The sequence below is a fragment of the Eurosta solidaginis genome, chromosome 1 (assembly GCF_040869045.1).
Source record: "Eurosta solidaginis isolate ZX-2024a chromosome 1, ASM4086904v1, whole genome shotgun sequence".
In the NCBI taxonomy this organism is placed as follows: Eukaryota; Metazoa; Arthropoda; class Insecta; order Diptera; family Tephritidae; genus Eurosta; species Eurosta solidaginis.
In genome coordinates this window covers 346396203-346423941 of record NC_090319.1, presented here as the reverse complement: position 1 = coordinate 346423941, position 27739 = coordinate 346396203, and the positions used below count along the sequence as shown (strand labels likewise).

At 36.8% G+C, this 27739-nt stretch overlaps 1 protein-coding gene across 5 annotated transcripts in view; it reads right to left on the bottom strand.

The window, feature by feature from the left end:
* LOC137238018 (uncharacterized) overlaps positions 1-27739 on the bottom strand; it is a 76331-nt gene that overhangs the window by 28224 nt on the left and 20368 nt on the right. For all 5 annotated transcript variants that reach the window (XM_067762521.1, XM_067762520.1, XM_067762522.1 and 2 more), the window contains exon 2: positions 12731-17007. In XM_067762521.1, coding sequence (XP_067618622.1) covers positions 12731-16719 — 3989 coding nt within the window. In that variant the 5' untranslated portion in view covers positions 16720-17007. The remainder of the gene's footprint in view (positions 1-12730; positions 17008-27739) is intronic.

Here is a 27739-nt window from a genome sequence, read left to right as displayed (position 1 = left end):
AGCGATACTATACGAACTGTTGAGATTTGAACGAGATTTTGAGTAGGTTACGTGGAAACATTTATTTATATTTAATGAAAGATGAGATCTAATGCACCAGGAGTAAAGTTTATCAATATCAGCTTGAAGATTAATCATATCGTTTGCGGAATTTACAACAGAGTAAACTTCGAAATCATCGGCGTACAACAGAAATCTAGCGTAAGAGAAGCATGAGCTAATGTCATTGATGAATAAGACAAAAAGTAATGGTCCCAAAATACTACCCTGCGGGACGCCCGATTTCGCCAAAAAGAGATCTGATGATACCCCATCAATAGAGACGGCACACCATCTATTACCTAGATATGATTTTAGCCACTGCAAAAAGGTTGAATGAAAGCCAAGGCAGTACAGTTTGTGAATTAGAACATCATGCGATACCTTATCAAAAGCTTTGGAAAAGTCGGTGTAAATACAGTCGACCTGAAGACCAGATGAAAAGGCAGAGATACAATATTCACTGAACTCCACAAGATTGGAAACGGTAGAGTGACCAGAAACAAACCCATGCTGTCTCGGACAGATCAAGTGCTTCACTGAAAAATAAATCTTTTCCTTGACAACGCACTCAAATAGCTTAGAAACGGGGAAAGCTTTGAAATTGGCCTGTAATTGCAGACATCAGTCTTACTGCCAGATTTATAAATAGGAGTTATCGAGGCGAATTTCTAAGCATCAATAAACTCACCAAAGCTAAGTGACAAATTGAACATGAATTGAAGCAAATATAATTGACAGCGAGTATCGAAGTAGGTATACTGATGAGTTGCATAGGCTTTACGCAGATATGACGATAGTGCAGCGAATAAAAATAAAACACTAAAAGTTTCGCTGCCTAAGTCATGTTATGCGAAGACACTCTGGCCAAGCGAGTATTTCATTCGACACTCGTAGTTTGAAAACAGAGGAGGGGAAGACTTGGAATAGGCAGATGGAGGAAGACTTGACCTCCCTTGGTGCTCCCAATTGGCGTCAGTTATTGCGAAACAGGCATAGCTGGCGTGACTTGTTATGAAACTGCCAAAAACTCTTAGCGCATGATGAAGATAATATAACCCGAAACACGAGATCAGTTTTGGAAAGTCCGAAAAGCAACTTCAAGTGCCCATTGAATCGACGTCTATCACTTTGGAAAATATTTGTAATTGCATTGGAAAGATGATAACGGATGTGGTAGGGTATAGCAAGAGAGACATTTTTCGTCAAAATTTTTCTATTAGGCTTTTCTTTCAAAACGTTTTTTATGCGCCTTTCTTCGCCGAGATTTCTTGCATGCGTGTTTTAAGGCTAGCATTTAGTTTTTGAATATAGGCTATTCAGCATTTATATGTAGAATGTGTTAACTCAAAACTTGAAAAATTCTACACACGAGCTCTCGCCAATAGGGCGACTATATACTAATTTTATTCAGTAATTTTTTTCTTTTATCAAATATTCAATTTCATACTTTTTATATAAATGTATAATACACAAAATTCAAAAATTCTTATTTCAAGATATATTTACCCAAAGACAAAAAATCGATTAGTATTGTCAATATTTTTATTATTATGTATTTGGGAAATATTCAGAAAAACTGACTTTTAGTATTTTGAATTGGAGCCGAAAAATTAGCATAAATTTAAAAATATATACATAGTTGCTTATAGTACATTAAAAAAGTAAGGAGAATGTTAAGAAAACTTTGTCAATTATTCTGTTCTTTTGCTTATTTTCCTTTAATGAATGTATTAATGCCATTCGGCCACCATGGTGTGATGGTAGCGCGCTCCGCCTACCACACCGTATGCCCTGGGTTCACACCCCGGGCAAAGCAACATCAAAATTTTATAAATTAGGTTTTTCAATTAGAAGAAAATTTTTCTAAGTGGGGTCGCCCCCCGGCAGTGTTTGGCAAGCGCTCCGAGGGTATTTCTGCCATGAAGAGCTCGCAGTGAAAACTCATCTGCCTTGCAGATGCCGTTCGGAGGCGGCATAAAACATGTAGGTCCCGTCCAGCCAATTTGTAGGGAAAATCAAGAGGAGCACGACGCAAATTGGAAGAGAAGCTCGGCCTAAAATCTCTTCTGAGGTTATCGCGGTTAAGCGTCAATTAAGTAAGTAAGAATGTATTAATGACCTAAGAACGTCGAAACACGTGAAAGAATAATAAAATCTTAAAAATTTTTCATTTAATATAGGAACGCCCGAAGTAGCTCGTACCCAACCAACAATCCTAATAATCTACAAGAAAGTTTAGAAATTGTTATTTAGATTTTCAAAAAGTTTTTCAATATGCAGTTTTGTAGCGTAATTAATTTTATGCTCGGTTTTTCAGTGAGAGTGTAAACTTCAGGTGAAGTTGACTTGAAACTAATCTTGCCACTTTGTTCGATATCATACTGTAACGAATTTACTGAAATTCCTCTTATTTGCAACCTTCTACTAACGTTCGAATCACTAAACTGTTGAATAAATAACTCCACTATTCAACAATGCAAAATGGCCTTTATTAAGGTACTTCAAAATAAACACTTACACTTCGCAACTGATTGATAGCTTGCTTTAATCAAACTGATTGTCGTGCCACTACGTTTGCTGCCTTTTATACTGTCTGATTTCCTCGTTGCATATTTCTAAGCTTTTCTATTTCCAGAACTTACTAGTTAGTTATCAGCTATAAAATTACACAGCTGTAACTACAGATGCATGATTTTATGGCTTCTCTCAAACCCCATGCGCTTGTATGTGTGAGGACACTTGCACAACCATTGCATACTTTCGGGAGTATCTCAGATTTATGCATGTGGTTGTGCGTTGCTTCTCCGCTGCGTGTACGTACATATGTGTAGACATAATGATTGAATTATTGATGTGCATACAAGTTACTGCTTAGCATCGGCTTAGAGATAATAGTGTCCCTTAGTACTGCTAATATTCGTTACAATACAATTTTGCTGCTCATTTCAGCTTAAACGGCCGCAGTGGCAGGTTTAAATTCTGATCAACTTCAGCTGGAGTTTAAACTCATACTGAGAAACCGAGCATTAGTCCGGCAAAGAGAAATTTTTAATCCTCTCAAAATTTGCATTCCCGAACGGTGTTTCACATTTTCTTTTCAAAGTTTTAAACAATTCTCGAATTTTATTCAAAACAATATTGAGGCTGGTTTGAATAGTTTCAAGTACACAAGTTATTTCCAAAATTAACAAAAATGTTCAGATGAAGAAAATTATTGATAAAATTTGCTAAAGAAAACTGTGCACTGCTAGTTTTTAGTTCGCAGCTGTACATACTTACATAGTACAACATACATATGTATATAAATTTTGTACATGTGTTTGCATTTCAACGCATAATATTTTATGCAAACATGCACGATTTTTGGTCGTATTGCATTTATTTACGTTTCAAATTTTGTGTCTGCAGTTTTTCGATTCAGAATCCAAATTTTGTGTAGAAATTTTCATCGAAAACTCGCGCCCACATAGCGAGCGTGGGAATTAAAGAGATATATATACAAACATGTAACCTTACTTGGGTTAGGCTGACTTTCAATTTAATATACTCCGTTGCTCAGAAATATGTTTGAGATTCTAGTGAAATCTTAACCGATTTCGCAGTATATTTCATACATTTATATAAGAAAAGTATTAATTTAGATATATGTAGATATATATTAATATTTGTCACGTATGTATATTTTCCACAAATCGTATCTACCTGCTGGGTCGCATCGCAATCGTTAACATCGTTAGTGGAGATGAAGGGCAATAGCGGCTTAGGGTGCTTAGAATATGCCTGTTGTAAGAGGTTATTAAAATATCAAATTGATTCAAGGGGTTATGTAGCGCAACGCTTTCAAGGGGTTGCCAGCGCAATATATAACTTCTCCAACCCAATTGTCAACCTCAACTTCTCCTGGTGAATCCTGTTTCTTTAACAGCCAAGGCCCTGGTGGCCCAAGTTCCTTATGTATATAGGTGGTTGGAGGGCTGGATGGCCTAGACGTTTTCATGTGGTCATACCAAATCATTCCCGAGATGATCGGGCTAGTACCTTAATGGTGCTTGTTACCGGAACGTACCGCATCTGCATCCTGCAAAGGACCATTAACATCGATAACACTGCCTAAGGCCTTCGGGGAGTGTCCTTATCGCTACAACAACAACAGTGGAGGTGAAGGTGGATGCAGAGGTAGAGGAAGAAAAGAGGCAGAGGTTAAGGTAAAGTTTGAAGTCGATGTGGAGCTCATTCCAAGGGGGTCTTTGCCGGAAAACGGTGAACGACCTATTAAATTAGGTTAGCTGCGAATATTCAAATAAGGCCTTGTTCATCCTGTGAACCCCCACTGACGGTGCGAGTGGATGCCACCTTTAAGGGCCAGTTAAATTTCCTTAAACCTAACGCCATAGTCGTAACCATACCCATATCCATAACCATCTCCATTGTCATCGATTAATGGTGCCATAACCTTAAACAGCTGACATTTTCATAAAAATGAGGAAAACGCAAAAAATTACAAACATATTCCACAAACAATAAGCCCCTTAGTCAAAACGTATCCGAAACAATAAATAAAATATACAAAAAGTTAATAAATTCACCAATTCAAATATTTTTAGGTTATGGATATGGCGAAAAACCAAAAACCAATTGGTTGGCTATGGTATGGTTATGGCTTTAGTGTTATGGTATGGCACCATTAATCCATTACATTGATTTTCATAAGGTTGGTTCGATCAGCTGTTTTATCTGGTTATGGATAAGTCACCATTAACTGGCCCTTTAATTTAAGCATCCACAATCTACATTAAGGTTGCCTCGAGGGAGTACTTACCTAAGGGAAGAAGGCAACTACGCGGCGCGGAATATACATTCAGGAAGAAAAAAAGTTTAACACTTAAAGTATAAAGATAGTTTCTATCTGATATTATATTAACAGCTGAATTCAGTAAGCCGTCTCTAGTCACTATTAGAGACTATTTGGGGTGAAAATCACTTTTAAGACAATTTTCCATTCTGTAAGCTGTCTCGCGTCTCCATCCTCACAAAAGCAATTACTAGTTTGTGAGCTGGGCCGGGGTAGATCACAAACATGAAAATCTCAGAAAAAGTATGAAAATTATCTGCGAAAAACGCTTTAAATATGTTGTTTTATTCCTCAAATTAAAATAAGCATTAAAAAATTATAAAACAGAAAATACTTTAAAAAAAAATCGAACTCTATATGGCGCAGCTGAGATTCGAACCTACACTTTTTGTGACTTTCGTTTACTGAATACCGACATCATCTCAAGTCACAAAAATTGACTCTAAAGGAAAATCTCAAATTTGGAGACTTGAGATGAGACTGAATTAGAGAATTCAGCCGTAAGACTGAGCCCAGTAAAGTCTTAATTAAGGTATAGTAAAATAATAATTTTAGATATGTTTTCTAACGGCTAGCGAGTTTGACATTCAGACTCTGAGTACACTCTTTTCCACCGTTTCAAAACTATTTTCTGGCTAATGCAACATGCGGCTACCACCCGCTTAAACCTTGACAGGCCTTGGTATACGTTATTGGCCCGTCATCATTGAGTTGTCATCATTGAGTCACATACGTAGGGCGTCACCAGCGCCACTTAATAAAAATATCTGAAGGAAAAAGCGACAGCCCAAAAGATGGAGAAATGACAGGTAGACAAACCAAAAAATCCTTATAAGAAGAATATGGCTAAGACTTTGGAAGCTAGGGGGTATAGATTATGCCAAAGTTGTTCTAAAGGCGCACAGAATACCAGTCGGGTATGTTTCATGTCGAATTAAGAGATGGAACAGAGCTTGGGCCCTAACCTAAAAAACGGGAGAAAAGTATCCATAGCGGGTGAACGTTTTTTGAGGCAAGGTCTGAACTGATACCAACAGCAAACGAATGCGAATTCAGCGCTTTTGATTTTTTGTAAGAAATTCCTTCTTGGCTTGTGGATAAATGTCAATTAAAATTGGTTTGGCCCAATACCAGTTGGCATATCGCAGTTCTGTATTTTATCATGAGCTTGGCTGCCAGCAAGATTTAAGGGCTCACGAAAACGTAATTTGATACTATTCGGCCCATGCCAAATGTTTAAGATCTTACACTTTATAGTTGGGTTAACTATTTTAATATAATCTTCGCATACATCACAGCTAAGTATAAAAAAAAACTTCCTTTATACGTATACATTAGACTGAGTCACAAAACAAGTTGCCAAAAACGTTTCTGAGTTTAAAGCTTTATTTGAGAGGTTCTCAGGGGGAAATTATTTTATCCTTCCAAATACAACCTATATTGTTTTTTTTTGTTGTTGTTTATTGGTGTAATTGGTTAGTTTAACATTGGCGCTTTTAAGTTGACAAATAACTATTTTGGTCTTGAGATGTTCTATTTATTAGCTTTTGATTCCCTTTTTATACCCAGCTGTACTAGTACACAGCGTATTAGATCTTTAATTAGATAACGTTTAGTGTATCAGGTACTAAGCCATGTTCGTCCATCCGTCTATACACCTCCCCGTTTATTGATATGGTAACTTGAGCAAATATTGAGATTTCTTCACCAAATTAGGTATACAGATTTATCTTTACCCAGAATAGATTGGTATTGAAAATCGGACTATAACCACGCCCACTTTTTCTATATCGAAAATTAAGAAAAATGGAATAAATCAGATAATTCAAAAACGAACACGCTAAGCTTATAAAATTTTGTAGCTGGATTGGCTTAATGACGCACATATATTAAAAAAAAATTTTGCAATATAGGCATGTTACCACCGATATTTAGAAGAAGAAAATTTGGAAGTTTAACAAGCCGTAAATCAAAAGCCGTTAAAGATATTACATTGAAATTATGAAGAGGCATTATCCTTGCCAATTTATATAGACTGAGTGAAGATAATCAAAATAGCTTAAAGACCATACACAATTTTCCCAAAGGTCTAACTTTAACAAAGTTTGCAATAACCCTATGGTATTTAACTACATTTGAATGATATTCTACCTCAGTAGTGTGGTATGGTTGAGCTAAGAACAAAACTTTAACAAGTTTTGAAAATGGGTGTGACATGCCTCGTTTTTATAGGGAATTCCCTATATCTGTTGAAAAACTCCATTTTTACCCATTAAAGTTCATTAGTGGTATCCTCTGCATCCTCTTTGCTTATTTTGGACGAAAATGAGTTCAGAATAGAACCATATATGTATTATTGTGCAGCCTTATAATAGTATTAACCGCACAATGCAAACAACAACAGCGTTTCGAGTGCACTGCTGGGTATGTAATGTTTCCGTTTGACCCGAACTTAGACTTTCTTACTTATTGCCGTTTTCATATAGTTTTGTTGGCAACAAAAAAAATTTATTTTTCGAGACACTCCCCAGATAAACATGAAATTTACAAACGGTCTTTTGCAACCTTTTGACTTCTTATGTTGACCAGCCTACCCTAGTATCCACATATCTGTGTGCCAATATTTATACAATCTGCTCATTTCTTTAGTTTCAATATGCCCGAAAATACTGAACGAATCATTCCGTCATGATTTTAATTTAGCTTTCATTGTATTTTAAAATGAAATTTTGATAGTTTGTGCTAAATATTTTTGAAAAGTTTTGTGATATATAGCAAGGTAAATTTGTTTAAGTATTTTGAAAATTTACTACAATTATTGAAAATTACTTAAGCAAATAGTATATAAGCTAATTGTTTTGCATGCATTAGACATGAGAAAATCTTTAGTATTTAATGACTCAGGCACACTTATGTACATATAAATATGCGAGTATTTTGCCAAATACTGGATAAGACCTCTGGCTGCCTAAAAATATTTATTTTACTTAAGAAATTAGAATTTTGCATTGCCGTTTTTAATTTTTTTACATTTTTCTACTTGTGGACATTCACATTGCCACATTGGTTTAGGTTACTCATACGCAGCGTATTCCTTTTTTTTGCAATTGCAAATCTAAGCAAACTCAAGTCAAATTTCAAGTATTAAGAGATTAAAAATTAGATAAAAGGATTAAAAGGCTTTTGGGAAAGTGCTTTATACGAACCTGAAAAAGGTAATTACTATGAGTCAGATTGTTATCCAAACAAATAAATAGTTTTACACTGAGAGAAATAACTATAAGCCGCTATATTAATTTCGTTGTTGATGGGAACGTATATGAAATCATCATTTTATAAAATCGTATATGTATTCTATAAAAATATTGTTCAGTCATCAATTTCATTTTAAGCTATCCGGTACTTTATATGTGTAGAACTTTGAAGTTCTTTGCCGTTGATAGCAAAAATTCAGTGGTGCGTAAAAATTCAAATCAGAGAAATATGAAGTTCGAATATTACGTTTGTTTTAACTAAATAAATACTTTCATTTGGTACACAACAAAAATTTATGAATATGACCTATAAAGTGACTTTATGGAGAGCCATTATCATGTGAGTTTACATAATTTTTCGCAGCCCGAAATGAAACGCAAACTGCCTTCATATCTTGTAAATCTAAAAGAAGTAAAGTGAAATCTACTGCTTTTTATTACTTCCTTTATATTAGGTCGGTTGAATGTTTGTACGCTTTTCATACAAGTCTTGCAATCAATTTTTAAGTAACTTCTCATTGAGCTACAAACGTGAAACTTTACACATAGGTTAGAACACCTTAACAATGCAACAAAGGAAAAAAAATCCGTTAGGTGGCGCACGGATCGAAATAATTAGATACGAATTTGAAAATTTTCAAACCAGCTTTTAAGTAACTTCTCGATAAGCTAGAGACTTGAAATTTCAAACTGAATTCAGAGGTCGATGACAGCCGATGACACGATACAAAAAGATTCGCTAGAGGCGCACGGGATTAGATATTTAGAAAATACGTACGAAACGGAGGGAATTTTGGGATTGATTTTTATGTAAGTACTCAGTGAGCTACAAGCGTAAAACTTAACAGATAGGTTAAGACACCGAGAAAATGTAAGAAAAAGAGAAAACAAAAATAAAATTTAAAAAATTTTAAGCAGTTCCTCTATATAAATGGACAAAAATCAGCGAAAAATGTTTCCTTATATAAAGACATATTCTTGCTAAACTTTGTTTTTAAATTTTGACATAGAAATTGCAAAAATATTTATGAGAAGTAAAAATATAAAGGTGGAGCGCACATTAGTGGGATTGAAAAGTTGGTAGGAAATGAGATATTATTAGTCAATTAACCCCTTAACAAAATTCGATACAAATGTTAGGCGTATAACAAGAAATATTTCTAGTAAAAATGGCCTGGATCAAATCTCAATATTCTATGTGTATTATGTACTTAATAAACAGGTTATTAGTGTTATCCAAAATTTTATATATATAAAACGTGGGCGTGGTTATCATCCGATTTTGCTCATTTTTAATAGCAATGGAACAACTATATACAATTTCAGTTAGATATCTCAATATTTACTCAAGTTATCGTGATCACGCACAGACGGACGGATGGCCGTACATGGCTAAATCAATTCCTTTGTTCATCCCTTTATTTATCTCAATTCGTTTATGCCGTTGATCAACCGTTTCGTTACCAAAGTTCAATATATTGAAACAAATCAAAAGTTTCAAGTTTTAGGCACGTTTTCTTAAAAGCAGACATGTAAATCAATATGTAAAATACACAGCAGCATTACTCCAACTTCGGTTACACCCGGGGCCGCAGAGAGCCAAACCGGGCCCCTGGGACAGTTCGCGTTCACGGGCCCCCTAAAAAATAAACTCAATCCAGTAAAAAAATAACATAACATACATAAATTTCTCAATTCACATTTTCAGTTTTATTTCATATAAAATAAGATTTACTGGAGCACTTACACAAATGAAATGTTAGATTTCATTGATTGATTGCTTACATTAACTTTTTCCAAATATGTACATTTTAAGAGCTTGAATCAGCCATAGATAACCTTCCGTACTTTTTGATCTGCGTATATGGGAATTGCCGATTCAAAACTACTACTGCGAGTAAGGCTGGACTCCAACGCTAATGTTCCAAGGCTTGTCAAGCGATTTTGGCTCATAGTAGAACGTAAAAAATTTTTCACGCAAGACAATAGACTAAAAGAATGCTCCCCTTCAGCCACACTGACTGGAAGTGTGCAAAATATTCTTAATGCTATGCAGATGTTAGGAAATAATACTTCCATCTTCAAGTCATGAAATTTGTTCAGAAGTTAAAATGGTGACAGCGAATCACATCCCAAATTTGCTAAGTGGATGGCTTTGAGATGAGTGATTTCATCTATCAGATCCGTAGAAATATCGATGCCATAAATCGTGCAGAATGCCGCTGCCTTTTCTCTGAGCTCTTCTTCCGTCAGATCCTGATACTTCCACAAAAAACTAAATTTAATCGCAATGTCATTCACGGCTTCGAAACGTTTTGTGATTTTACCAATCAAGCAGTCCAAAAGCACTTAAAAAACTCGCTGTTTGAATTGAGTTTCGGAATCACACTCAGGTGATTCGCCAGGTAATTCATCGAACTGGCGCTTTCTTATCTTCCTTCTTTTCTCTGCGAAGGCGTTCACAACTCCTATATTCCCTGCCCGAACCGTACATTCTTGAAGTATGATCGACCATTGATGCCTGAACTTCTTCAACTCATCAATGACCTCTGTAAGCTTATCCACGGCATACTCATATGTTTGCACAAATTTGCGCTTCGCAAAACAAGTCAAGTCTACAAATTTTTTCAAACTAACGCTCTAGTTTATTATCAGCCTGTATTTACAGATGTCGCTGGCATTTTACAAAAATGAAAAAGCAATACGACCAAACCGATAGCGGCATAGTCATAGTCAAAATAAAATGTGATTTTAAGATAGTTGAAGCATTTTTGACAGATAGCTCTTATAAATTGTGTCAAAAACGTTTATCTAACTTAAAATCACATTTTATTTCGACTATGACTATGCCCCAGAGTATTTGATTGGATGCTTATGACTTTAGTTGAGTGATTTTCAATTTTAAAACAATTTTTTGTAGCAACAAATTATGTATGTATCTATGAAATCCTAGTTAGAGTACTGTCAATACTGCTTTGCCTTGCCGGGCCCCAGGGAAATTGCCCTGGCTGCCCCCCCCCCCTCTCCGCGGCCCTGGTTCGCCCCAACCTTAGAATCCTTTACTTTTTTGGGAAGAGTTTGGCATATTTTAACCTCAGTAGGATTAGAAAAGTAATTTATTTGAAATGAACTGCACAATTTAAATTCACGCTGAGTATATAATGTTCGTTTACACAAACTTTTACACCCTTACTTCTTGCTGTTAGTTATGGCTTTCAAACAGGCGAAATCTCCACAGTATCGAGGGTGGTGTGGGTGTCAAAGCGTGCATGTGCCGGTACAGCCCTTACAGTAGATACTCTGTTCTGCCTTCGTTAAGCGCAATACCCAACTTTTCTGTCTCTTCATCTAAGGCAGTGAAGGTATAACTTAGGTCGCGCTTGTAATAGCCAGTTATGGCCTTGTGTGGTTTCCTCGCTTGATTTTGCATGGCTCGTCAGTCCTTACGGCACTGAGGCCGTTGCTCGACTTAATTTGGCAAAGACAAATACGCTTTGCTGGGAACTCAAGTTTAGAGATATCAGCATACATATATCAACACTTTCTCAGCCTCCTAACTCCGTTACCTGATATCAGGACATAGAAAATATTCAAAGACTTAGCCTAGCGCATACTATGGGACGTTATTAGTTCCAAAAGCTTGCCTCAGAGGACTAGAGCAAAAATTGCATATTGAACTTTAAAAAAATAAAAAGCCAAAATTTTAAGTAATCTTCAAAATTAAGGCGTTCATGCAGTCTTGGCATAAGCTGGAAGTTCATATCTACATTGTTTGCTTGCTAATAACCAAAAACTAAAAATTTGAGTTTTTTGTTACTGAGTTTAAAATTGCCCCTTTTAGAAAATTTAACTGTTCATATTACGGCGAAACTGACAGAGTAAAGCTAAGTTTTCTTTTAGCTAGAGTTTAAACTCGCGCTGCAAAATTGGGCCTTTTGGTATCAATCATGCGCTCTTTTAATTGATAGAGTGGAAACATGGCTAGTTTCTATTTCCATTCTCTCAGGAATTGCTTCGAATTTCATTATTCCACATGAGGAGTGCAAAAAGAAATAATGCTGAAAAAAATGTTTTCATTATTTACAAAAATGGAGTAAAGACTGCAAACCGAGGTTTTTATCCAGAATCTGAATCGGCTGCGAATGATTTCACAAAAAATTTAACCACCCCAAGGCATTTTATATTGCGCATATATGTATATACCTAAGCATGTTTGCTCTAATATACATATGTATATATCCATATATGAGCGAACTTAGGGTTTCGTCAAATACCTGAAAACATGTGAGACACAGCTGCTTAACTTTTGCGAATACTTCTTAAACAAAATTTGACGTTGTCTCAAAAAAATTGCGAATTCTCAAGCCCACCTGTAGTACAATGTTCCCCTTTGTTAGAATTGTTTAGCTAATTTTGTTAATAAATTTAAGCAATTATAGGAATAGTTTCCAAAATGGTCCGATCTTTGATATTTTTTATTCAGTCAATCAAAAAGTTCTCAGATCGTTTCACTTTGTCACATTGATTACGAAATTTAGTACCTTCTATTGGCGAAAATAATAAAAAAGTTCTTTACACGCACCTCAATTTCTCCACCGTTGCATCTTTGGCACTGCTGTTGTTGTTGTATCCATTCTCTTTATCATATGTCAACTCACTGCCGTCCTCTGTTATTTCAATTGTTGATTTTTGATGCAAGCCGTTCATGTGAGCAAAAGTTTTGTTAATACCACCACCGCTACCGAGTACACTGTCATCAACACTACGTCGCTTTGTTGTCGTTTGATCGCTGCTTTCTACATGAATTGGTATAAAATGCACACTACCGATGGTATTACCCGTTGCACCATTAATGTTGATAATTTGCTCACTGCAACCACTATTGCTATTTCCATTGGCACCCGATAACGTGGACGTGGAAGCGGAAGTTTGTGTACCCGAGGCTCCGGTCGTTGACTCCACCACAACATCCGGCAAACTTATGCTCTCAATACAGACCAAACGTTCATTTGCATCTACCTCTGCAACGTATTCGAGATCATCGCACTGCAAAAGCGTATCATCGCAATCGGTTGAATTGCCATCGCGCGCGAAGGGCGAACGTTGATGTGGCGTTGATAGCTGAGCATTGCGCTGATGTTGTTGTTGAAAATAATTGTTGTTGCCGCTATTGTTATTATTGTGAAAATGATGTTGCATTGTTGGTGACTTGCTCTTGGTTGAGCGTGCAGCACGCGTTTCGTTATCGCTGCCTGAATGTCGACGACTTGGCGACGATGTTGATGAGCAGCAAGAGTCCATACCACCAATACCCGAATCAGGGTAGCTGGTACTCAAATTAGAGTCACTCGTATTTGCGCTCTTCAACGCACCATGATCAGAGCTATGGAAGTGTTGACTGTGTTCGTATTCAGTGTCAAGGTTATTGGCACTATTGACTTTAGACGTAGCAGCGGCAATCACATCGGCATCATCAACCATTGCTGCGTCAGATGTGGAGTCGGCATCGCTATCGCTGCCGTTGGCGGCGCCATCACTCTCTCTATCCTCTTCGTTCTCTTCCTGCTCGGGCACATTTTCTAGTTTCGTGTGATTATAACGTAGCGGCCATTTTTGTTGGTAAATAGTTGCTGGTATTTCCTCTTCATGGAAAACTTCGTCTTCCTCGTCAATGTCATCAGCCTCTTGCGCTTGATATTCATTAGCGTCGAAAACCTCAACACCGCCGTGTTGTTGCGCGCTCGCATCATTTTCAAATTCATAAAAGACGTCATGATCCATCGGGCTGCTGCCGGTTACAGTATTATCTTCATCACTCTGATAGCTGCTACAGTCGACCACAGTAATTTTTGGTAACAGCGGTACACGCGCTGCATTATCATCCTCATCGTTAACACACACATTCACATCACTTATATTTGTTTGAAATTCGCGCGTTGCACTAGCGCGTGTGCTGGGTGCGGTCTCGCTCGGTTTCGCGCTCGTTTGTCCCATCGGCGCGACGTGGGGACACTCTGACGTTTCACGTTCGTTGGTTTCACTATTTTTTGGCACTTGCGTTGTTGCTGTTATTTTAGCCTGGGCACTACGTTGTGATTCATTTGCATTACTACATATTGAAGCACCGTTGTGCCATTGATTGCTTTTGCCCTCACTATTTTGAACACTTTCAATTACACTTTCCCTTTCTTCCAATTTTTCAAATTTGCTTTCGTTATCAAACACGTTAACCGTTTCTATATTGTTACTGCTTTGATTTGTATGTTTATTACGCCGCGTTTCACATTCAACATTCACCTGTTTAGCGCTGTCGACTACCGTTCTTTCCGTTTTAATAGCTCCGTACAGATCGACACCTACCTTACGAATAGTGCCACACTCGCTAATTCCGGCTACAGACAGTCTCTGAGCAGCCGAATCCTCTTTGAACAGTTTATTCTCAAATCGGACTCCAGCGTCGTTGTTACTCACGCGTTGCTGCTCGCATGTATCTGCTGAGCGTGAGCGAATATTATTGTTCTCTGCGCTCACACTTAATTGTTGCTCTCCTGCTGAATTGCTACGTCGATGACGCTCTTTGTGGTCAATTGTTCGGTTAAAATTCTTTGGGCTATTATTAGACATCGTTTCTTGATAACTATTTGTGGCCGAGCCAAAGGGGTCGGAGATCACTTCAAGGTGTGTACTTGCCGAATTATTTTGAACATTTTGCATTACTATGATTGGATTTGAATTGTATAAGCTATTGTTATGATTATTTTGTTGTTGGTAATTATGAAGTGGTTGAGTGTTGCTATTCAGGCTCGTTGACGCGCCGACAGGTATGCACGTATGATCGTCCTTCGCGGTAGTTTGTAGCTGCTGCTGTTGTTGTTGTTGTACGCGCTGTTGTTGTTTTTGTTGTACGCGCTGTTGTTGTTGGTGTGTAAGTTGTGTGGGTTGCGATAGTGAATTTTTAGTTGTACTATGGTTTGAGTGTATTTGTTGAGGATTGCGATTACGATTGTGATTACGTCCACGCGCCATAAATAGATCACTAAGAAACTCTTTACTCTTTTTCAAAGCACCAGCCGCACTTCTTTCGTTTGTGGAATCGTCTTCGTAAGGTTGAGTTTCAGTGTCACTACTCTTCGAACGTCCGCGCAAGAATGAATATCTAAATGCTTTACCAAATTGCGAACGTTTCGGTTGATCACGATGCCCAGAACAACTACGCGAACCACTAAAATACACACCACCAGCGCCAGTTACACTACTGGAATCTGTTCTATTGGCTGCCGTTGAGATGTCTGTAATACTTTTACTACGCGCACTACCCGTCAAATTCAAGCCCAATGTCAGCGATAGTCTCGATTGTCGTTTTGCTTCAGTATGTTTTTGCACCTTCGTTGTTGTTGTATTCTTTAAGTTACCTAAATTTCGATACTTCACTTCGTTGTTTGACAGAGTATTCGGTGTTTCATGTGTGGCTATTATAAAATTTTCACCAGTGGGAAAAGCGTCGCCTTTGACGCTTTTAATTCTATTTTCATTACTAGCACTCGTTTCGACGACACTTTTGACATTCCCCGTACCCGTATGCGCACCATTACTTGCGTATACACTTTTAGATCTTTGATTTAAGTCTTTAATTGATCGATTGGCGAATCGATCATTTTTATTCGATTTTTTTGTCTTGCCAAAAGACAAAAAGCGCCTCTGCCAACCAACTTCTTCGTTCGGACTGGCATGGCTAGCCAAAGACGGTTCACAGTCACGGAAATCTGCACGGTCGCGTATGTTCGTGCCTCGTTCGAAACGATCTTGTTCGTATCTATCTGCATCATCATCATCCTCATCAACGCTGTTCACATCTAATTTATTTGCTTCTGCAGAAAATTTATTTATTTTGTCTACATTGAAAGCATTTAATTTGAAATCATTATTACGAAAAGTGGCTGGCTGTGTGGTGGCTAGCGTTCCTTCCCCCATTACACAGCGCAAACCGACAGTTTCTGTTTGTTCATTTTCTTGCTTGTTTTTTCTGGCGTTTATTGCATTGCTTATTGTTGTTTTGTTGGCAGCTGTTGTTTTCGCTAAATTTAAGTTTTCCTCCACTATGCCAACGCGTTCGCGATCGACGCGCTGGCTGCGAAAATAGACAAAACGTTCCCCTCTTGCCGCAACGCCGTCATCTCTAAATACCGCTTTACGTTCCGTGTTTGCCAGTCTGCTTTCATCACTTCTTGCGCCATCAGCGTCATCGCAATAGTCATATTCACTTTCTACTAAATCTTTTAAATTATTAAATTCTTTTATTTCCGCTCGCGTATATTTTTTGTTAGTTTTCGTTTGTGTTGGTAGTTCGCGTTGTTGCTTTTTAAGCGCGTGTTCTTTCTCACGCGCAATATCACGCTCTCGCTGCCATTCGTTGTATGATCGATAACGTTCAATTGATCTTGTTGCAATCGTTTTGTTTTCACAGTCAGCGCGCTTTTCTGCTTCTCTGGCTGAATAGCGCGCTGCTTTGGGACTCTTCTCCGGCGTCGATTTCTTCTTCTTCTTTGAGGAGCGCCGCAGCAAATTGAACATACTTTGAGGCGCCTATTCACTTGTTTATTGCTCGCAGCAACTTCAATTCAAAATGATTTATTTCCAAGTTTGTTTTTGCTCTTCGTTCGTTTGCAATTTTTATGTATTTTTATCACTTTGGATGTATGTATAGAACGAGATCATCGGAATTTGTTGATCGTTTAGTATAATCTGTTTTCATTATATTTCATTGTTTGTTCTTTATTTAAAATTGTTTGTGGGTTTCGTGAAATAGCTGCTTCTATATTCCTAGTTTTTATCCCTCAATCCGAAATATAGATCACAGACCTGCAATTTGTGATTAAAAATAGTAAAGATTATTTGTTGAATTGTGTTTGTTTTAAGTACACCTTTAATGTTAATGCTAAATAGATTAATAATTTCTTAAAAACTTTATAATTTTTCGAACGACAACTTTTGTTTATTCCAGTTTTACTTTTAAATTTGGAAATAATAATTCTATTTTACTTCCTTTATGTAAGGTCAGTCTGTAGCTCGCTAATTTCAACGAAAAATCGGCAAATTATCGCAATCGATTTTCATGCAGCTTTTCCTGGGGACAGAGTCCAGAAATTTGATTCAAGCTTCAGAACCCGATGGAAATGCAACTTGAAGGAAAAGCCCTGCGCTAGTTGGCATCCGACTATATCGACCTATCCGAATAGAAAGGTCGAAATGAAAAGTTTTGTTAACAAGGACGTATCTCAGCGAGAGCTTTAACAAAGTCTATCTCAAGAGGCCAGTTAATAAGGTTGTAACTGAAAATACAAATTTTTTGACAGAAGAGATATGAATTCTATCTAGATTAATTCCTATCTATAATTCGTAAACGACTTAAAACGGTTACCTGTACTGCAGCAGACACATAAATATATATCTTATTATGCTAAAATTGTTTTTATATTTTTTAGTTTAGTTTTACGAGTAAAAATTGTTTGTATATCCGGACCGATCTCGGAAACGACTTAACCGATTTGAATGAAATTGGGCACACAGATAGTGTATCACGTTCTAAGATTTTCTGATGAGGTGTTGTCATTGAGGGTATTTTTACAAGGTTGCCACCTATATTAAATTAAAAAGAAAAATTACATAAGATATACCAATATGGATATAAAACGAAAGATATTACACTCCGCATTTCAATAGAGAAATTTTAAGTAGGGTTGCCACTTTGGGGTTGCCACCTCATCTTGTTATTTATATCTCGTTGTATATCCACTACAATCGCGAAAACGGCTTAACCAATTTGAATGGAATTTTGCACATTGCTAGTGCATCACTGAGGATATTTTCACAAGGTTGACACGTATTTCAAATGCGCGAGATATGCCAATATCGGTATAAAACGAAAGGTTGCCAGTTATCACTGCACCCTCACCTAAGTATATATATATATATATATATATATATATTACTCTGTATATCCACCTTACACGATGCCCATTTATGTCCTTTCGGTAAATTGCTTGCTCGCTTGAGAATTCGGGGGTCTAATTGAGGATTATAACGCCGTCGATAATTTGGTTTTCATTTGTTTTTCATGCAATGGTGTGCTATATGTGGTTTTTTCTAGAGTTAAGCGTCCATAGCGTTTATTTTTTTTTTTAAGCGTCCAGCTACTTTAAAAGTACATACTGCTTCCACAGGAAAACCAAAAACGTTCACGGAACATGGTGTGGAAGTATTAACTTAGAAGTTTTGTTTTTAAGACATATAAAACAATATGGAGAACATTTTATTGAAAAATAAAGTGGAAATGGAAAGTTTTGGTTGATATATCGAACTGTAACCGCAAAGTTGACCAAAATAACGATATTATCGATTTTATTATTTGCCACAACGATCGCCAAGACTCTAGGTTGTAGCTACCCATTCAAAATTCTTATTGCGGTCAGTGATCGATATGTTTTTGAAATCTATTTTAAAATAACTCAACAGTAAGTAAAAATATATGTATAAAAAAATTCAATAATTATAATGACGACATATAGAACAAATTATATTATACGGATACTCGAAGAGTCCCGAGCAAACCTCGGTCGCTTAGGTACTTGTAGCTTAAATTGACAAGTTCATTGCAAATTGCGGAAAGAAATAAGTTAAGTTAAATTTACATATTTTTTGTTGGACAATTTTTTGTTTCAGTTACTATCTTTTTAAATATCTTCCTGAGATACGACTTTATTAATAATTTTGCTAAGGTACATCCTTGTTAACAAAACGAACAGTAACGACCTTTATATTAAGATAAGTTAATATTTTTCGTTCGATTTTTAAGCAACTTCGCGGTTTTGGATATAAATTGTATATATGACCCATCTTGACGATTTTTCCAGACAATAACGTACGACATATATGTAAGCACCTTCTGAAATTTCAAGTTTCAAACATTTTAAATAATTAAGTAATTACGTTCAATCTTTTATCTGAACAATTGTTTGTATCGGATAAATAATGAATATATGGCCAATTAAAAAAATGTGTTTGGACAATAATGTATGCTCCTTATGCAAACATCTTGTGAAATTTCAATCTTCTAGCAGTTAATATGAGGAATAAATGACAAAAACCCTCTTTTTCGCAAAATTGGTTATATGGCGATATGTGCTGTAGTGGTCCTTTCCGGTCGGTTCGAACAAATTATTGATCGAGCACACTAAATATATATCAGCTCATCGAATTTTATCAAGATGGGATTAGTTTTCGTTCAAACAGACAGACAGAAATACGGACAGACCGACAGACGGACGGATATGGCTAAATGAACTCAGGTCGTCATTCCGATCATTTTGGTTTACTTATTGGTGGGTCTATCTCTTCTTTTTTAAGGACTTACCATTTTGATATTCGTGATAAGCTTAATATACAATTTCATTTTCATGAAAGGTATAAAGAGCACATTTTTCTAACATGAATCAAAACAATCAGACAGACACAACGAGTACCGGTGCGTATATATATAAAAGAGAGTTACATACATACATACATATGAAGCGAGTATAGAGGTGTTAAAAAAATTTACACTTCAATACTTGGGCATATCAAAAGAGTATCGTATTCATGTAAAATCTTAAGATTTGAGATATTTGATGGTTTCCAATACAAAATTCGCATATGCAGCGAGTAACAGCTCTTGTGAATTTTCTAACTGATGTCCTGTCTTAACTTTTGAAAATTCTTATTTGTCTGTTGCTCTGCAAGCAATAGCGGGAGGAGAGAAATCTTACTTCAACATCGAATGCCAATGCTATATTGATTAATGCTTAAACGACGAGGGCAAAATTTTAAACTAGGCTAGGCTATGTTGTTGAAGCGTCCATTGGGCTTTCCGCGATTGCACCCGAAAGCATTTCGATTTGCCTTGATTGCACGCAGTATTTGATGTTCATCTATATATCTTCTACATTTTAACAATTTCGGTCGTGTTACAAATGGTCACGATGGTCACTTATGTTTCTCCCACCTGACACCAATTATAAACTCCAAGGAAAGTAACATTTTTTTCCACTTGGTTCTTCAAAAGAAGTGATTCTCTCCCTTTCCCTCTGTTTGCTTATGCAAGTTCCGATGAGAGTACCTTGTGGGTTGGAGCATCTTCATACAGCACTTCCTTTTGAAGGAACCACTTTCCGATTTGAGTAGAAGCGAAAGATCACTTGCCCTTAACTTCGATAGAGGGATCGACAATGGAAAGGAAAAATTGACTAATATTCTCTCTCGTCTTCGCAGCTTCAGTAGAGCGAGCTTGGTATTAAAGACCATCGTTCAAGCTTCAATACATTTGCTAAATGTATGTGTATGACTCCTGTAAGTACAATTGTGTCGTGAGTCGCAATTGCATTCAAATAGCGCAAAGAGTCGTTTCGGTTCCATAACTCGTGAACTAACCAATGGAAATTGATAAACACTTGAAAGGTACACTCACAAAAAAAAAAAAACAAAAACTTAGTCAAAATGAGGGAAAGATTTTCTAAAAAAATTTTTTTCAAATTAAGGTAACTGCAGTTTCACCTTTCATAACGTTACGAAATTGCTTGACGATCAATTCGTGGCGGTCTTCGAAATGGTACCATCGCAATATGCCAGTAAATGTTTCTTCCTTTATCCAGTTTCTCTTAGAAAAACATAATAATTGCATATTCAATTATTATAAGTCCGTGTTAAAAATAATGAATTCTTAATAAAAGTGAAAACTTTTAGTTATTTTTTTGAGTGTATTGAGAAAGTATCCAAATCCAATATCTGAATCTATGACGGGTCAATTTAACTTTGCCTAATGTCCCTGCTGTAAGGTCTGTATTACAGTATCCGCTATCATTTGTTATGACTCTCCTCAGTGCTGAGAGAGATGTCCCGCAGGGACTACCACCACCTTTGCGACATAAACGGCGAACTCGAGCCGAGACCCAAAATTTAAGAAACGGTATGTGGCATGTCTCTTATCGCCAACGACTCACCAAACTTGATGTTACCATTGCTAAACACATATCTGGGAAATAATGGCTATTCAATTGCTACGTGACCTTGGGACTTGGTCCAAATGGGGTTGGTTTGTAGCAACTTGGTCACATGTCAGTGTATTTTTCAATATTATTTACCTTATGCCTTATAATAACAAGGCGTCGAGCACTGCGACTTTTGCTTAGATTTATAATGCTTGAGTTTTCAGTCCATTACCATACGTGTTGGCTTTAATGTATCTAGACTTCTTCAGGCTTTTTATCATGAAGGAATGAAGAGTCACGCCACCTAGATGGGAGAATATTCGCCTTACCAGAGCGCCGCATCCGCAGATCAGGTGAACTGGCGTTTAATCCTCTAGCGCACAAAAGCGACAAATTTGACTCACTTAGGTGATATTGTAGACTAAAGTGTTCCATTTAGTACCGAGTGAGGATTTTAAGCACTTCTCTACTTAGATTAACGAGCTTAGCTGATACTCTTGTTGCTGAAAGTATAAACACTTTGGTCTGTCTTTGTCCTGGGCATTCAATCCAGTGTTATTTGACCTGCTTTGTTTCTCAGTTACTTATGGTTTCCCTAGTGTGCATTAAGTAGTCTAGACAATAGTATTGTGGCGAATATTAGCATCACTATGCTGTTAGTAAATAATCACAACAACAAAAACGGCAACACTTATGTACAAAGCAACGAAGAGATATCTCACACACACACATGTAGTAATCAGCGGAAGTAGTTACTCACAAATATGCACGCATATGGCTAGTAGAAAAGCATAAACTACAAATATACATGTACATATATAGCTGGTAACCAAGCGTGAGATACAACTGTTCGCGAAATTACTAGGCCTTAGGAGGAATGGGTGAACGAGAAAACCGAAAGTATGAAAGCAGCGCAAGCTGAGGAATCAGTAAACGGTTTGATTTAAACACGCTTTTGTGAAGTACGTGATATTAAAATATAATTGCACTACTCCCAAAGTAGAGCAAATAAAGACCATATTGCATTACTGAATATTGGAGTTAGTTCAGCGATACGAACTTTAGCAGAAGGTGCAAAATAATCGGAATTCCCCAGAATTCGTTACAGAATGGTGGCATAGCATCCTACTTGACTAGGTCGTCTATATGTTCATTTGAGAAGTAAAGTCACTTCCCGAAAAAGATATGTCCGCTGGAAGGTATACTAAAGGAAACGAACCATCTATTTATGTATCTTGTGTGGGTTATCACAAAGTGACCACAATATATGATAAGAAATATATATGTTTGTGACGTCTTAATTTGTTATTTTATACAAGCTCTATGCACACATACATAATTATATATACAATTTATACTTAATAAAGCTGTCGGAACTTTTTCTATAAATATATAATTAAAGAAAGATTAATAAAGTATTTTACTAACAACCCACCAAGCCATATACCAAATAGCCAATAAAAATGTTGCAGAAAATCATGACGTCAGTTCAAATGATTTGTGAATCTACATGTGCCATTGAACATCCGTTCTGCTCTTTTGCGTTGTATTAAATATAAAAAAGTATCGGTTCGATTAAGGAAAAGTATTGAAAGAAAAACTTAAATAATGATACATACATACATATGTATGTACCTATTTACGATTGCTAAATGCGGCATTAAAAGGCTTCAAATAAACGCAATTAAATTGCGACGCCATACTCACTCAAGCCTACAGATCGTGGCTATAAAATTAGCTAAAGACATAAACACAAACATCATCGAGATGCACTCGAAGTTATTCATAGGATTGTATTTGTTTGTGCAAATGCAAATATAAGTGAAGGAGCATGTGCAAATGCAGATGGTTTTGTTTTTAAATTTACTCGACAGGAAATATTACTTTTAATTTTGTTTGATATATTTTGTACCACTAGGAGAATATATAATTTCTTATTTAAAAATACAAAGATATCTGAAGATATCTTTGACAGTGTCGTCATAGCTATAATATCAGCCAGTAAGTTTACAAATATAAAAATTATTCAAACTAAGTATATTTATATTAGAACAAGTAAGGAAGGCTAAGTTCGGGTGTAACCGAACATTACATACTCAGCTGAGGGCTTTGGAGACAAAATAAGGGTAAATCACCAAGTAGGAAAATTTACCTATTAGAATGGAATGTGTTTGTACGACATGGCTATCAAATGGAAGATATTAAAGAGTATTTTAAAAGGGAGTGGGACATAGTTCTATAGGTGGACGCCTTTTCGAAATATCGCCATAAAGGTGGACCAGGGGTGACTCTAGAATGTGTTTGTACGATATGGGTATCAAATTAAAGGTATTAATGATCGACCAAAATGTGGACCAGGGTGACCCAGAACATCATATGTCGGGTACCGCTAATTTATTTATATATGTAATACCACGAACAGTATTCCTGCCATGATTCCAAGGGATTTTAATTTCACCCTGCAGAACTTTTTCATTTTCTTCTACTTAATATGGTGGGTGTCACATCCATTTTACGAAGTTTTTTCTAAAGTTATATTTTGCATCAAAAAACCAATCCAATCGCGATGTTTCATCCCAATTTTCATATTTGGTATAGAATTATGGCATTTTTTTAATTTTTCGTAATTTTCGATATCGAAAAAGTGGGCGTGGTCATAGTCGGATCTCGGCCATCTTTTATACCAATTCAAAGTGAGTTCGGATAAGTAGTGAATTAAGTTTAGTAAAGATATATCGATTTTTGCTCAAGGTATTAACGGCCGAGCGGAAGGACAGACGGTCGATTGTGTATAAAAACTGGGCGTGGCTTTAACCGATTCCGCCCTTTTTCACAGAAAACAGTTATCGTCCTAGAATCTAAGTCCCTACCAAATTTCACAAGGATTGGTAGATTTTTGTTCGACTTATGGCATTAAAAGTATTCTACACAAGTAAAATGAAAAAGGGCGATGCCACGCCCATTTTTAAATTTTCTTCTTTTTGTATTTTGTTGCACCATATCATTACTGGAGTTGAATGTTGACATAGTTTACTTATATACTGTAAAGATATCCAATTTTTTGTTAAAATTTGACTTTTAAAAAAATTTTGTTTAAAAAGTGGACGTATTCTTTATCCGGTTTTGCTATGTTTTATCTAGGACATATATAGTAATAGTAGTAACGTTTCTGCCAAATTTAATCATGATATCTTCAACGACTGCCAAATTACAGCTTGCAAAACTTTTAAATTACCTTCTTTTAAAAATGGGCGGTGCCACGCCCATTGTCCAAAATTTTACTAATTTTCTATTCTGCGTCATAAGTTCAATCCACCTGCCAAGTTTCATCGCTTTATCCGTCTTTGGTAATGAATTTTCTCATTTTTACGGTTTTTCCAAATTTTCGATATCGAAAAAGTGGGCGTGATTATAGTCCGATATCGTTCATTTTAAATAGCGATCTGAGATGAGTGCCCAGAAACTCACATACCAAATTTTTTCAAGATACCTCAAAATTTACTCAAGTTATCGTGTTAACGGGCAGGCGGACGGACGGACGAACGGACGGATGGACGGATAGACATGGCTCAATCAAATTTTTTTTCGATACTGATGATTTTGATATATGGAAGTCTATATATATCTTGATTCCTTTATACCTGTACAACCAACCGTTATCCAATCAAAGTTAATATACTCTGTGTGCAAAGCACGCTGAGTATAAAAAGTGTTCAATAATTAAACGTAGTAGTAGCAGGCTGACGTATAGTGTCCTGAAAGGAGCAGTCGCGGTATGCGTATGTTCATATGTATAAGTTAAGCTAGAATTTACAAAATGGGTTAATTTTCAGCATACAAATTTATAGGCACATTATTGACTGTGTCGGAATGGACGAGTCTCCGAGCACCAAGGTAAAGTTTATCTTCGAATTCATGTTACTCTTATTAAAATTTTGATTTCTTGATATGCCGGCGATAGCAAAATATATTGTAAGGAGTTTTGGGAAATTCCTTATATTTATTTTGCAGCTTCTGTTAACGTTCGAATATCTGAACTGTTGAAAAGATAACACAAATGTTCAGTATAAAAAAACGTTCTTTATTTAGACCACTTTGGGAGTAGTCTTCACAATTACAATTATCGCGTACTTTACTATAGTGTGTTAAAATCAGAACAGGCCTTCTGGAAAAGATGTATCTCATACTTGGTTATTTAGCTATATACATATATATCCTTTCATCACACATATAGCTGTGTGTATATGTGAGTAACAGCTTCTGCTCTTAGCTGATGATAACGTCATAGATTAGATTGATACGAATCTTTTGCTTACGCTCTCATATTTTCGTTCTCACGAGGGATTTATCTCAAATTTGTGCTGGCAACAGTCACAGATAAATCCCTCGCGACAGCTGAAGCGGGTGCCAGAACAAAAAATGTGCCAGCTAAAATGAAAAACGGGCCAAAAAATTCGGAAAATTTTTGTTTTCTCTTTCTTCTTCGCTCTTATCTGTTGACTACATATGTGTATGTTGAACAATCTCTTCACTTCAAGCTGTTGGTTATATGTGTGAAATATTCTTCGTTGCCTTCTATGTATGTGTGTAGATGGCTTACTGTCGTTGTATTTATTTACTGAGGGATGTAAATGCAAGTTGGAAATCGTGCGATGAGGAATCCGCTATTTTTGTAATGGACTACTTTTTCCTGATCACTTAAATCATCAGAAGACGAGGGAGCGGCAGAACTGTCACGGTGAAGTGGGAGATAGCGATCGCTTGGAGAAATTAGAGAAGGGATATGCCACAGTGAGATTTTCTCTTTCCTCTTCTCTGTATCGTGCTTGTAAATGAGCTGCTTCAGGCCATAGTGGTTTTGGACTGCGAAGTGCCAGCTTAAACTTTCGCTTTGACAATCGTTGTCAGAGAGCTAATTCTAAATAAACTCAGGGACCTTTTCCATGGGTATTATATCTCAGGACCAGGTCGTCTGAAGCATGCAAATTAATTGTCAGCAGGCATAAGATCTCTGAATTTAGACAACCCATGATTAGGTGACTACTTCTGGTGCTGTCGGCCCGAAGCGATGCCGCTGTTGGCGATAGTTGGAATGAGTAAAGCATTTCGTACATCACCCACACTGGTACATAACGCAATCAAAAGCCTGTTTTCGGTAAACATCGCTAACGAACCAGGTGGACAACCTTTGCTAGAACGAGGCGAAATAACTCGGTCGGAACGTATTTGACTCTCCGGAGGCAATATGCAAGGTACATGTCTGCCCTATACGTAACTTTTTCGTAGTCCCGCAGCGATTCATTAAATAATTGTAGGAAACTATCACCATTAAAGAATGTGGTAAGCTAATGGAACAAACAAGTATCCAAGTGGGCTCTCCCTTTGTTAGGTAGCGAAACCGCGAACTATTTACTAGAGGCTGACTTCTACGGTTTCATCCGAACTAAAATTTGCTTACTCGAACTTTCTTATTCTTATGTATAGCTTCTATATTCTTGTTAGTAACATAAAAAACATATATGTATACATACATATGTATTTTTTTTTTGCTTATTAAAATATTTTTTTTTTTTTTTGTTTTAATTAGCAACCGAGGTCAAGTGCTTCAAAAAAGTAAAGATTTTTAAAAGCGAAAATATTTGAATATATTTTCTGTAAGCAAATTTTATTACAGACGCTTGGTGTAGCTATGTAAGTACTGGCATGTCAAAATATATATGAACTTTTTTACATCGAGCATTCCATGGAAAATCAAAAATTGTTGGCCAAATATTGCCTATATAATTATTCACCACCGTGGTGTGATGGTAGCGTGCTCCACCTACCACACCGTATGCCCTGGTTTCGCACCCCGGGCAAAGCAACATCAAAATTTTAGAAATAAGGTTTTTAAATTAGAAGAAAATTTTTCTAATCGGGGTCGCCCCTCGGCAGTGTTTGGCAAGCGCTCCGGGTGTATTTCTGCCATGAAAAGCTCTCAGTGAAAACTCATCTGCCTTGCAGATGCCGTTCGGAGTCGGCATAAAACATGTAGGTCCCGTCCGGCCAATTTGTAGGGAAAATCAAAAGGAGCACGACGCAAATTTGAAGAGAAGCTCGGCCTTAGATCTCTTCTGAGGTTATCGCGCTTCACATTAATTTTTTTGTTTTTTAATTATTCATTTTTAATGCCAATATACCTACGAAGAGGCTTAGGCTGAGCTTCAATTCTAATTTGCGTCGTTCGTATGAGCAACATGCTTTACGCCGACTCTGGACGGCATCTGCAAGGCAGGTGAGCTTTCGCTGATAATCTTTTCATATCAGAAATACACTCGAAGTGTTTGCCAAACCACTGCCGAAGAGCGTTCCCACTAAGAAAACGCTTTCGATCTGAGCAACTTTTTTCTAAATTTTTAATGTTGCTTTGACCGGGACTTTAAGCCAGGAGCTTCAGCTTGGTACGCTACCACCACCACGTGCTGCCGTTTGACATTAGGACGAAACTGAAACAAAATATTGATATAAAACAAGTAAGGAAGGCTAAGTTCGGATGTAACAAGAACATTACATAATCAGCTGCCAAATTACAG